This window comes from Rhineura floridana, chromosome 3, assembly GCF_030035675.1.
Source record: "Rhineura floridana isolate rRhiFlo1 chromosome 3, rRhiFlo1.hap2, whole genome shotgun sequence".
Taxonomy (NCBI): Eukaryota; Metazoa; Chordata; class Lepidosauria; order Squamata; family Rhineuridae; genus Rhineura; species Rhineura floridana.
Genome location: NC_084482.1, coordinates 148,317,306 through 148,331,565, shown reverse-complemented (window position 1 = coordinate 148,331,565; position 14,260 = coordinate 148,317,306). Strand labels below are relative to the sequence as shown.

Genomic DNA, 14,260 nt, shown 5'->3' with positions numbered 1-14,260 from the left:
CTTCACTAGCATTGGAACTGAACTTTGCACAGAAATATGTCTCTGTGAAATACATGTATTTAAGTAGTACACAAGATAGTTCATGTGAAAGACATTCAAAGGGGTTGTGCCTTGAAACTAGGACAGGGAATTTAGCAATAATTAAAGCTGCAATTAAAATAAAGCAGGATTTTGCCCAAGCTGTTCCTTTTAAAAGAAAACCAAGTCTCCGTGATTCTTATAATTATGGAACTTGCTGGATGCATGTTGCTAGTATCCACTGTGTAGTGAATATTTTGCAGTTCTTTAGAGTACCAGGCCTTTCCTGGTACTTCAAAATGTTTCCTTAATACTCTAATGTAATACTTTGTGCAAACTGATTCCCTTTTGAAAGGGATCACATTATACCCACCAGTGGAAATCTTACATGAGAACTGTAACATTTTCCAAGGGATTTGTGAACATTTTTGCCACACCCCCGTTAATAGATTTAGACGTGGAAATGTTTCTCTCTTACTATGTAATGTGTCCATCTATGGGCACTCATGAAATATATTTTAAAGGCCAATCAAACAGTATACTATGCTAGAAGCAGTTCCAAACTAGTTTAGCTACAGTTGTACAACAGATTAATTAAATGGCTGTAAATCAGTTCAATTGCCTCAGTATTGTGACATAGACAATTTACAGTACTTCATCTGGTGTTATGACAGAAACTTAATAGGTGCACAATTACCATTAAATAGTGTTTCAACATTTATTCCAGTGGTTAACTATTTGTTACAAAGGAATATGGCAGTACTTGTGTTTACGACAGTAAATTCAATCTAATTGATTGTACCCCACCCTAATATTCTGAATAGAATGAAGGGTGGCATAAAAATGTTTTAAATAAATGAAATACAGTATAACCTTGCACTGAAGTTCTTTGCTTTTACACAATTCTGCAAATTATTTCATTGAAGACTTACATATTTGTCAAAACTTCTTATGTTCTCAGAATCTGTATGTGCTGAAATTAAAAAGTTGGTTGAAAAGTACTTTTGCATTTTACTGTTGTATTATAAAATTGAATTTTGGGACGCATCCTATTCTTCTGATCTAAATTGTTTTACCTGCTTTTAATATTGCATTTTTATTCGTTGTAACCAGCCCTGAGACCTTATGGTGAAGGACAAGTAAGAAATCCTAAAAATAAATAATGTAATGCTGTTCAATCTAATGATGTTTTGTCGACTCCTGACATTCCGGTGATGTTTCTGCTGTACTGTGATCTATACAACATACAAAGTTGTGGCCTGCTTTTTAGATTAACCCAATGTACTGATTAAGATCCTGAAGTAGCAATACTGGCAGGAATCAGAAGGTGTTTTTAGCACATCCTCTTGCTCATAATCTGTTGTCATGCTCAGGCCATTTTAGGAATTTGAACTGCACCTAACTCTGTATACTTATATTTGCTATATCAAGCTGTATGATAAAGGAACTCCACTGTGCCAGTATACAGAGGGTAGAAATGAAACAAAAAGCACTATCCAAGAATGCTTATTTTCCTTGACTACTAGCATGGCCACTTATGAATCATACACAAAAAGAGGTGCAATCAAAAAAAGAGAACATTTGCATATGTTGATTAATATGTATAGATGCAAATGAAGAAATAATTGCAATAATTTGAGTAGAACTACATCTCACTATAATGGCAAAGACTGAACTGTTTTGCAGGCGATTACTGTTGATGGTCTCTGCTCTCCCTTCTTAGGATTCTTTATCTTTAAACCAGACTTGGTCTGGTTCAAATAGAGCACTGTCCTCTGTGAAGCATAACACACAGAGCCACCCTAGGCAGTACCTTTATTAGGACCAACCAAAATGTAAAAAAAAAGTACAGGTGCAGGGAATCTATGGCCCTCCCGATGTTGAGCTACAGCTTCCATCCTTCCTGATCATTAGCCATTCAGCCCATGGTGGCTGGGGCTGCTGAGAGGTCGAGTCCAACAACATCAGGAGGGCCGCAAGTCTCCCACCCCTGAACTAGTGAGTATAGCTGGCCACTAAACGGTTCTGTTCCCATCACTGTCTTTCCCAAGGACATATCCCACTCTCAATGATAAACAGAGCTCCAAGAGGCTTCGAACTAGACCTGCATTGAATAAACAGAACCAGCCTCTCTCACAGCTATTGTGTTCTCACAATCACGAACAACCATAGGGCAAAAAGCATCACCTATATCAGGGACTAGGAGGAAAGGTGGAGGAGGGGTGGGACTTCTGGGTGTTTGTTTGTTTTTTGTTTGTTTTTTGTGTGCTGCTTTTTTTTTTTTTTTTGGTGGGATTAAGGAGGATTAATTTTATGATGTTTTAATTGGAAATTGGTTTTAAATTGTTTAGGACTGTGGTTTGTTTTTGTATATGTATATTATGTATAGCTTTTTGTTATTGTAAGTCGCCTAGAGTGTCCACTAACCTGGACAGATAGGCGACCAATAAATAAATTATTATTATTATTATTATTATTATTATTATTATTATTATAGGCCAACAAGGTTAAAGATTCCCTCCCTTTGCGGAGTAAGGGTACGGTGACAGGATAGGGTTAGTTGATCCTTCCTTAGTGTGCTCCAGGACCCAGTATGGCTGCTGCCGAGCCAGGTTGGGAAATCAGGAGAGGTATTCCAGCTTATCTCTCACCACAGCAAGAGCTTTCGTTTACACTCTGCCCAAACAGTGAGCAAAAGCCTAACACCACTCCTTTAAACTCTATAGCCCCAAGTTCCAAAGAACTTCTCAGAAGGCAGCCCTCTTCTCATTGGGAGTGCCTGGGACATGTTACCTGGATTACAGTGAGCAAGCAACATTAATTTAGAAAGAATTATGAAAAGCAAAGTAGAGGGAGAGGGGAGGAAAGGTATTTTTGATGCTGGAGCCACAAAGTCTGCATTTATGTTGTTTATTGATTGAGCTGAAAACTGCTTTGTGGCTACACAGTGGTGAAAAGCAGTCTATGAATGCTGGAAATAAATAATATGTTTAGTCACAGTCTTCAAATGTAAAGTAGGAGGAGATTAGGCTCTTGTAGGTGCTATGCAGGTTTTTAATTTTTTTTATTAATTTTCAGAAAAATAAATCATACATCCATTGAGGGTAAGGGGTAGACCACACACACATATATATAATAAAATTTCCTGCACTTTAGTATACAAGCAAATAATCAGTTATTATTATTTGGTCACCTTTATAAGTTCCATAAATTTTGAAAAGCCTTGGGAACTTTGTTTTTATTGTCTGCTACATTAGTATATATAATAAAGTTCCCCCACTCTGTCATAAAATAATTTTGACATTTCTGTCTTTTCACCATCCTTAGCTTCTGCAACTATTTCTCCATTAAGGGTAATTGCCAGACTTTACTATACCATAACAAAATAGATATACCTTTCAGATCCTTCCAAAATCATGTTTTTAATAACCGGGCTGCAACTAAAAGAAACCTAATCAATTGTTTGAAAGACCCTCCGTGGTGCAGAGTGGTAAGCGGCAGTAACGTAGCTGAAGCTCTGCTCACGGCTGGAGTTTGATTCCAACGGAAGGAGGATGTCGAATCTCTGGTAAAAGGGGTCGAGGTCCACTCAGCCTTCCATCCATCCGTGGTCGGTAAAATGAGTACCCGGCATATGCTGGGAGGTAAAGAAAGGCTGGGGAAGGAACTGGCAATCCCACCCCATAGATACGGTCTGCCTAGCAAACATCACAAGACATCACCCTAAGAGTCGGAAATGACTCACCCGATAAGTGCGGGGACACCTTTACCTTTAATCAATTTTTTATCCTTAAGGGTCTGGTTTACGTTCAAAAATAGATTTAACAGGGCTAATTCTGGGATTTTATGTATTACCTGCTTTGTGATTTTTTCTGTTTCTGTGAACTCCGAGTCCCAAAACTCAGCCGCCTTAACACATGTCCACCACATATGGGGAAAAGAACCATAGAGGGGAGATGGTTTTATTAATATGCGACAACTTGACCGGGGTAAGATATCATTTTTGTACCACTTTTAACATTAGTTCCTCTGTGACCGCTGATATAGAGTGGTATGGAAATCTAGGCCACATAGTTCTCCATGTTGCTTCTTCAATCTCTGTATTCCATTCCATTTCCCACACTCTCCTCAGCCCATCTGGGGAGCCCATATCTCTGTGTAGAAGTGTGTAGATGCAGGACACCAATCTTTGCCTGTGTCATCTATGGACCGCATTAATATTTCAAATGGTGTAAGGTCTCTCAGAGTTTGTCTTTTAATATCAGGTCACCTTATAAAATTCCTGACCTGATACCAAGAGAGCCAGGAGACCTGATTATTGCAGAGATGTGTTTGCCAATATTCTCTAGGCAAGGGATTTGCGTCCGTATAAAATTATTTAAGCTGAAATTTCTGTACCTGCTTATACACAATGAATGTTTTAAGTTACATCCAGGGTTGGTAGAAAAAAGAAATCTACAATGGCTGATCCTCCTTTTTTGAAAATACAAAAAAAAGCAGTTTCCTGGCTCTGTCTCCCAATTTTAAGTCCTTGTTGCTTGTTAGGTTGAAAACAGAAGGAAAGAGAAACATGGCAGTTTTTATGTTACCAAGATGGAGATGAATTTTTAGGTTGTGTACTAGGTAAAGAGACAATAGAAGTCAGAATATCATAGAATGGTGGCGTGAAAATGGGCATTTTCTGCTGTTGCCTCTCTGCTGTGGAATTCCCTTACATTTGCCATATGTGAAGCAGCAACCATCAGTTGCTTCAGACATCTTGTAAAGCCTTTTTGCCCATGGTTTTCCTGACCCATATTATGGGACCCTGTTTTTGTCTGTATGAATTCACTGAATTCTTGGTTTTGTTTTTATATGCTTTTGTAAGACTGTCTTACTGGTTTTATGTTGTATTTAAATGATATTGTTTACTGTGTTTGTGCTGCACACAGCTTAGAGGTTTTTTAAAATATTAACTGGTTTACAAAAATGTTTTCAGTAAATGAAATAACTTCTATTGACATCTGCCAGTTTCAGTCAGCTGGTTTACTTTTCATCTGCCTTTGAATGATCATGAGCCTCTTGCACCTGTTTTGCTCCTCTCTTTGTGTAAACAGGGAAACAAGCCAGGAAGCTGCAAATAACTATTGTGACTCATTCTGTCCAAATTGGAATGACTTCCAAACAAGCCAGAATAGGGAGCCATGCTTTAAAATTGATTTAATATCCTGGCTTGTTTGGAAGCTATTTTCCATAGTTTCCTGGTTTGGACATAATAGGAAAATACCGCTAACTGACGTTTTGTGGTTTGTTTCTCCATTTGTGCAAAGGGAAGTACAAAGGGGCATTCTGTAGGCATATGAGGCTCATTAAGCTAAGATAGAATTGTTCAAACCCAGCCCAATATCTGTGGCTGGCAACATGCTGTGATCCACATAAATACTGATATCCCCATTTTATAAATACATGTTATAGTGCTTTTTAGGACTGGGCTGTTAAATAGCAAAATCCCATTTTTAAATGTGGGTTTTCTGATTGTAGTGTTTTCTAATGAAAAGTTTCTGCAAGACTTTGAGTTTACAGAGAGTTTATAGCCTAATCCTAGACACATATACTAAGTTCCATAGATGGGATATACTCCCAAATAAGTGCACCATGGGATTGCAGGCTTGAAACCTTTCACTGCTGCTGATTTGTAGATGACAGATCACATTTTAAAGGTAAACATGATGAATGGTCAAAAGAATAATCTGACATACTGAGCACAATGAAATGGTGACTCCCCATTTTAGTCTACTGAATAAGAAGGAGCCTTTGGGTGCTCTTGTTGAATGAACTGTATAATACTGTAAAATAATATTAACTTAATATAACAAATAGATTTTTTTCTGAGACTAGAGGGGTTCCTATTTCTTAAGCAAACTAATAGACTTTCTATGTCTTACGGTCAGATAAGTTAAAATGCGATTAGGGTTTATTAATTTCTGTCTCAAATAGGGATGGGATCTATTGGTCAGTGCCACTTTGAAAGCATTCCATTGATGTAACAGGCACTGTCAATTTAGGTTCATTCTTTGTCTGCTATCTGCTACTTTTACCAGTTCTATTTTTTCCCTCCACCAAAATATTGATATTAATATCAATATCTTCTTTCAAAAATCTGTATTTTATTTGAAAATATTGATATGAAAGAAAATATCAATATTTTGAAATGAAGGAATTATCAATATTTTGATAGGAATTATTGATATTTCAAAAGAAACCATCAATATTTGGAAAGGAATTATCTACATTTGGAAAGGAAAGTGGCTTTGCATCCTCCTCTGCTATTATAGGTTTGGCTTGCTTCCTCCTCATTTAGAGATTGGATTATATTTGAGTGAAGGGAGGGTAGTAGAGAGAGAGAAAGAGAGAGAGAGACTTTACTGTTGTGCTATGAGTAAAATCAACAGAAAAACAATATATTTGAGGGAATATTCAAGGGAAATCTCATGTCAGGGAAAGCTGCTGAAGTTTGGAGCAGACAGGATCTTTTCACAAAGATGGAGCATATACATTGGATATTGGATTGAAAAATCCAGTGGTAAATCCAAATTCAGTGGATTTTTGCCATCCCTGTGCATACCACAAAAATGGGAATGGACTTCCTTCAAGTCAATTCCGACTTATGGCGACTCTAAGAATAGGGTTTTCATGGTAAGCAGTATTCAGAGGGGGTTTACCATTGCCTTCCTCTGAGGCTGAGAGGCAGTGACTGGCCCAAGCTCACCCAGTGAGCTTCATGGTTGTGTGGAGATTTGAACCCTGGTCTCCCAGGTCATTGTCCAACACCTTAACCACTAACAACCACACATACAAATGCTCAGTCCTTTCCCCTGCCAGCAGTTACACTTGAAAAAAAATGTTTCTGCTTTTTTCCAAGCCTAATTAGGATGTGAGATCTTCCCGGAAGGAGGAGGGATGATTCAGGGGGGGGGGGTCTCAGCTGGGGAGTGAGTGGTTAACTCTTTCCCAGTTGTAACCCCCAAAATAGGCCCTCCTCTTTTGTTTTAAGGCTTGAAGAAAGCCTAATGTTCCAGCCAATGGAAGACGTCTTTGAAGCCTTATTGTGGCACAGGGGCATTTGCAGTGTATGTTGGGTCACTGTTCCCTCCCCAGCGGTACCACCTTCAAATTGCCCTCTGCACTGTTCTTAGGCTTGAAAAAGACAGCTTCTTTCAAGCCTAATTTCAGTGAGGGGGGGGACAGGACGCTGTGGGCATCAGAGAAGGCCTCTGTGGGCACATTTGTGCCCTTGGGTGCCACATTGGCGATCTGTGTCCTAGAGGTCCCTGCAATAATGGCATCATTTTGCTAGGCAAATTGAAAAAAAATCCAGCTGAGCCTTCATAAAATTGCTTTAGAACCGTAGCAGAATATGGATTCACTTTGTAATACGATCTTTTCCAATGAATGCTGGATTTAAAACTGGCCCACGATATGTTGTTTTGATTGTTTGATTTTGCTTCCGTAGACAAATTAAACCTTTGACAGTTCGTTTGTGACACTGGTTCCTACTGGGAGGAAAGGTGGGATATAAATCTAATAAACAAATAAACAAAACTAAATATTCTAATATCAGCCCATAAAATGGCCAAGGTTCTATTTTATTATTTTTTATGTTAACTTTTAAGAACTAACTAAACATGTTCCCTGGGACTCATCCTAGTCTGACACACTGATCTGTACACCACACTGACTCTTCCAGTGAAAGCAACCAACACAGAGGTGTGTATTCAAATGAGATAATATGAACGAAATACTAACCCCTTTAGTCTCTCACACAAGGCAATGTTGCCCAGGCAACAAACTGCTAAGTTGCCTCTGTGATAGTTGTTAGAGAAGGGGGACTGAACGTGCATGTTCCTTACTGGTACATCTGTTAAAGTCAATAAAGTCAGTTTACAGGATTTGCTATCACCATCTCTGAGCCCATTTATTTGAGTGCTCTTTAGAAGTTCTCCAAGCTGTGTGGGAGATGCTGTTTTGTGAGTGGCTTCTGTGCAGTTAAATGACACAATCCACACTCACAGAGTCAAGTCACAAAATTGACAGTGGGCCAGCAGTGGGAATACCAATTCTGTGGATAAGGCAAAATGGATCTTGCCCTGCTCAAGAGGTTGGATCTTTTTATCCTTTCCCTGGCTGTATGTGAGCTGTTGGTGGCTAAGGAGAATCCAAGGGTTTGGATGAACATCTAAAAGGTGCAATGTGTACATAGCAAATGGGAAGCTGGAGGTGAACTGAAAGTCAGAATGTACGCAACATCATGTGTTGCTTTTATCTAAGGACAAGAGCAGGTTGTTTGGCTAGTGAAGGTTGCTGTTCGTGGGGAGAAATAAGGGTGTATGACTAAAGCATTTTGGAACTCCTCATTCATGTTGATAGTAATTGCAGTCTAAGGATAACAACTCTCAGGCAACCTCTGAATCTTAATTTTAGAAATAAGCTATAAGTCAGTATAGGCTGTTAAATAGACTGTTATATTATGGGGGCATTGAAGTGTAGCTCTCTAACCCACTGGGACTTCAGTGTCTTCTAACTGCAGTGCAGTGTGATTAATGAGCAGCTTCTGTCTGCTGTGGGAGAATTGTTGCACAGCAGCATTGGCATGCTAAATAAGCTGATAGCTGAGGCGCCATTGAGAAGAGAATCACAGAGAAAGCTCAAAGACTTTTCTAGTATGTTCAGTATTCCAGCGGTGTTGCAATGGCGTAAAAATAAATGTACCTACAAAAAAGCTGAGCCAAGTGACTGCTGTTGAAGACGAAAGATACAGAATGTACCTTTGATGAAGATTTGGGTGCAGACGGCTTTTTTGTTTGTTTGTTTGTTTGCTACCAGGATCCACAAGTGGATAGATCCATTCTTTATGTGGGCTTTTTAGTATTTTTGTGCCATGTTTTAGGAATGTTGTTGGATTTCAGCTTTATACCAAATGTGGACAAATAAATATGCAGCCATCTCATCTATAGCTGTACTGACAGAAAGACATTTCTGATCAATATTAGTGATGTTGCTACAGCTCTGTTCTGACTCTTTTTTTTACATAAAGAATTGCTAACAAGAGTCTGCCAACATGTGGAAGACAATAGAAAGATCTGGTTTATTATACCAGTGTTTTTTCTAGGAAACTGGACTTATAAGATGCTTAAGCAAACTTCATAATCATGGCTGAAAAAGAGAGGTGAATGGACTTAGGATGTGCTTGAAATACGTTTTTTCATGGGTTTATTGACATCACCTGGAAGATTTGGGTTTTTCTATCAAGCCTAGCCTTTTACATGTGCTGCCCAAGATCCCTTCCATGTCGGATGGAGATTAGAAAAGCAAGGGTAATAGTAAACTTTTAAAAATTATTTATTGCTATAGCTTTCCCTGCTTCTTACACTTTTCTGATGTGCAGAAATAGAATATTAATCCTTCAGAATTTCTTAACGCATAAGGGATGAAGTAGTATATGGGTTGTTAATTGTATATTTTGTTTCTTGAATTGCTCTTTGATGCCAGATACTTATTGAGTTAAAAAAAACTGGATTCATTTCAATAAACATAAGGGACATTGTATCATTGTATAATAATTTTGAGAGATGTACATATGATCAAAAGTACAAAATGACTTCTGTAAATACTGTAAACTTTAGCTCTCTAAGTTTTGCCTCCTAGAGATCAGTTTATATTTCTTGAGCACAGAAATGTATAATGATTACCAGCCAGAAGAAATATGTGAAGCTAAAGATTTCAGTTTTAAACCTGTATCTCTGCCCTTCAGTGGCAAGGTCATTCTAACAAGCATTGCCGCTGAACTTTATGCATTACAAGAGGGGGTAGGGATTTTTGCAGGGAAGTGATTAAATGCATGTGCATGGACATTTTAATGGTGCAATCCCATTCACACTTACTTGGGAATAAGCCCCACTGAACACAATGGGACTTCAGAGTAAACATGCACAGGATTTCACCACAAGGTAAGCGTAGGGGTGTGAAATTAGGTATGTCTCTTGTGCCTCTTTGCTCCCTCCAGAACATTTTCTTCTTGTACTGTTGATGTTTCATATGTTTGCCAGATCTGTGTGCAATGAGCAGAAGAATCTTCATTGTAAGCATGAGAATTGGTTGTACTCATATACTGCAATAGTTGAATCTCGCTAATATCAAAATAAGGTAGTGATTTCTGTACACTTGGGATATGAGAAAGCGGAGGAGAGTTTTTTCATCCCATGGCCTGATGAGGCAAGGCCTTTTGCTCAGGGTCTTCCAGAAAATGTCAAGGGTGGTTGACTTGTGGAATGCTCAGGATGGAGGCGGGTGGCATAGGAAATATTGGCCAGTGTAAAGTCCTGACAGATTAAGGTGCAGGATGTGTTCATTTGGGCTAGGAGGGGTATGCAGCATGCAGCCAATTACTGTGCTATATGGGGAGGATTCAGGAGACAGGAAAGGAAAAAAGACTATTCTTTACTCCTCTCCACAGTATATAGCTATCCTCAGAAATCATCTAGTGCCACATGAACCTGCCCTATTATTGAGATAGACGTGTAAGACCTGGCTCTCTGTTTCATCATTACATGAGATCAGACAGATGGGAATGTGATATTAGGCCTTTATGATAGAGTTAACAAAATAGTGGGATTCTCTCCCAAGGGTGATCCTCTTGGCTTCTCTCCTTCTGTTTTGATCTGTTGCTTGGTGCTGTCTTTAGTAAATATTATTGTTTTAATGTTATATTTGATTGTATTTTCCCCCTCAACATTTTGCTTGTTTTTAATGGAAAAGGGGAAACTACAACAAGAATGTGCTCAGCTTTGGAGGCAACAACCAGACCTGGGCTTGAGCCCATTAGCACTATATACAGTGTGGAAAGGTTTCAGGATGAATGGTAGTGTTCCTTTTCCTTTCCCACCTGAAACCTTTCCTTCTTCTGTGAGCCCCAAACAGTGCTACAAGACTTCGGTTCTTGACTGGTCGGAGCCCTGAAGAGGGGCCCCATTTGGGCTGGGATATATTGTGACATTTTGCTATGGGCCCCCACTTGTTTTATGGAAGCACCGTATTGCTTTATTGTTCTAACATGTAACTATTTTGTTTAACCTTTGCAGGAACCCAGTAATAAACGGGTCAGGCCTCTTTCTAGAGTGACATCGCTAGCCAGTTTAATTCCTCCTGTCCGAGCAACTCCTTTAAAACGATTTGGTCAGACACTTCAGGTAAAATCTATTTTTTATTAATTAAGTAGCGACCATTACAAGGAATACAACTGCCTTTTTTTCCTTTTTTTTAGTAAAAATTTTTTTTTGCATATTGCTCATCCATACAGAAGCAATTAAAACATTTATTTTCACAATCAAAATTCAAGTCTGAGTAACAGTGTTCTCTTTCAGTTAAAAGCAAGGGATTAATTTCTGTCGCACAACGATTTCTGTTATGCAGAATTCCTAGAATTATATCCAATGATGATCCTACTCAGAGTAGACCCATTTAAATTAATAGGCATGACAACCTAAATTCATTAATTTCAATGGGTCTACTCTGAATAGGATTAGCATTGGATAAACTCCTAATGATTTTTCTGCTGCAGGCGGGTCAATGCTCGTTCCAAAATATTAAATAATTTTGTGGGAAATATCTGAAATAGATCTCTTTCCATTGTTCTTACACAGATGCCAATGTAAAAATTGTTTGAACAGCATTGCATGCATAAAAAATGTTTTCATTTGTCATTAATAAGAATTTAAGTTACTTAATGTGGGACCTTTTCCTCTAAAAATATAGCTGTCTAGGAGCTCCTGTCTCTTTTGAAACTATAGATTAAAATGCAGAAGTAGTGCTACATAAGATAATCTGTCATTATTGAGCTAGGCAACTTCAGCATTCATATTCCACTTCCCACTGAGCAATTTCCTTATCTGCCCTTTCAAATGCTTAGAGAAAAATACTTGTGCAGTCTACAGGTGTTATGGTTCAAACAGGGCTCAACATGCTATATCTATGTTAATATATGGACTGCATAATAATATATACAGATAAAACAGCTGTCCTGCTATGCAAACTTTGAGGGTGAATTTAGACAGAAAAAGAAATTACTTATGGTTGATGCTATAAATATTAAATAATTTTATGTGTGGTCTTTTTTGGCTGCTGGTGGTGGTAGAAAATGGAACTTACAAAGATTATCAGATAACAAGAAACATAATTAAGAAGCCATAGTCATCTCTCATTCTACTCTAAATTATCTTTCTGAAAATTGGGATATTTTCAGTGGCAGTTTACATTGCAGTCTGACATGGAAATTGTTTCACCCATATAAATTGCCATGGAAAGAGTTAATGGATATTAGGACTGTGTGAGAAGGGGTGGTACTCTGTTTCAGCATTTTTAGGAGAGGAGAGGTGAAGTGAGGCTTGGCACTCAGATCCAGCCTATGTCAACAACAGCAACAACCTCTCTTTAATTTTTTACCTGTCCCTTATGTGTTCCTTGCTAGTGCTTGAGGCAGGAAAGAGTTAACACTCCAAAACGACCGTTAATGCGGCCCCTCCCACGGAGTGCTAGTTCGCCGTCTGGCCAAGCTTAAAATATAAACTTATACATATCTAAAAAACTGTGACAACATTAACTGTAATTATCATGAAAACATACATTTTACACTTAAGTTGTAAAAATAACTATACAGTCTCTACTCAGAGCGACTGCCAACTCCACTGAATGATACATGGGAGAGGAGTGATCATTGACTCTTCAGTGTCCACCCGTTTTATTATCATGTTTCCTGTCGTTTGTATCCCAGGGTGGGCCTTGGCGGTGTCCTGGCGCCCGCTGAGAAACACCTTTCTGGTGAGTAAAACGGTTCCTTCTCCAGTGGGCACCAGGACACCCCCAAGTGGGATGTTCCAGAGCTGACGTATTGATTGGGTGGGTACATAAATGTTCAATGATCACTCAGGACCTGCTGAATAACTCGCCTCCCAAAGGCTGCTTCAGCTGAAGCATAAATATCTATTTTATAATGTTTAGTAAAAGTATTAGGGTTTGCCCAAGTGGCCGCCCTACATATTTCTTGAAGAGATGCATTTGTTGAATAAGCTGCAGTGGCAGCTGCTGCTCTAGTGGAATGAGCCATGATGCCTGAAGGTAATGGTATGTTGAGAGAACTGTATGCTAAGGCCATGCAGCCCTTAATCCATCTCGCCAAAGTAGAGGAGGACACCTTTTTACCGAGAGTAGTTGGGTGGTAAGAAACAAACAAAGAATCAGTTTGCCTTATTGGCCTAGTCCTATTTATATAGACTTTAAGTGCTCTCCTCACATCCAATGAATGCCAAGCGTGCTCTAGAGGATGCTTTGGCGAAGGACAAAATGTTGGCAATACTATTTCCTGCTGACAGTGAAAGGCTGAATTAACTTTTGGAACGAAAGTAGAATCTGTTCTCAAAATGACTCTGTCAGTATGGAAGATACATAGATGTTTTGCCACCGAGAGAGCTCCAAGTTCAGATACTCGTCTAGCTGAAGTTATTGCTATGAGAAATAATACTTTGAAGGAAAGTATTTGTAACGTAGACGTTTTCAATGGTTCAAATGGCGGTTTTTGAAGAGCTGCCAAGACCTTGTGAAGATTCCATGTTCACAATGATGAACAGGTGCTGACAATAGTGAAGCCCCTCTTAGAAATTGTTTCATATAGGGATGAGCTCCCAGTGATGCATAAGAAGACTTAGACAGGACTGTTGACAACGCAGATGCTTGTCTCCTCAAAGTATTGGGTCTCAACCCATTCTTCAAACCAGCATTTAAAAAGGATAACACCTCTGCAGTTCCTGACTTCCTAGGTGTAACATGATTCCTATTACACCATTTCAAAAAGGCCGCCCAGGTATACTGGTAGCTTCTTATTGTGGACTGTCTTCTAGATGCCAGTATTGTGGTTACCACTTCCGTTGGTAATCCAGCCCTCAGCAGTTTGCCCCGCTCAATTTCCATGCGGTTAAGCTCAACCATTGGAGATCGGGGTGGCGAAGCGGTCCTTGTAGCAGCAAATCTGGTCGAAGAGGCAGACGCCATGGGGGCTCGACAGATAGGTTGACTAGCTCTGAGAACCATGGCCTCCTTGGCCAATCTGGTGCTAGTAGAACAACATTGGCCCTCTCCATCCTTACTTTTTTCATTACCCAAGATAGCAATGGAAAAGGAGGGAAAAGATACAGTGTTGCCTTCGGCCAAGGAG

General features: G+C 39.1%; 1 protein-coding gene across 7 annotated transcripts in view; it reads left to right on the top strand.

Annotated features, from left to right (window-relative positions):
* Positions 1-14,260, top strand: part of ARHGEF3 (Rho guanine nucleotide exchange factor 3) — a 281,832-nt gene that overhangs the window by 238,136 nt on the left and 29,436 nt on the right. For all 7 annotated transcript variants that reach the window (XM_061618281.1, XM_061618283.1, XM_061618280.1 and 4 more), the window contains one exon: positions 11,136-11,243. In XM_061618281.1, the coding sequence (XP_061474265.1) occupies positions 11,136-11,243 (108 nt within the window). The remainder of the gene's footprint in view (positions 1-11,135; positions 11,244-14,260) is intronic.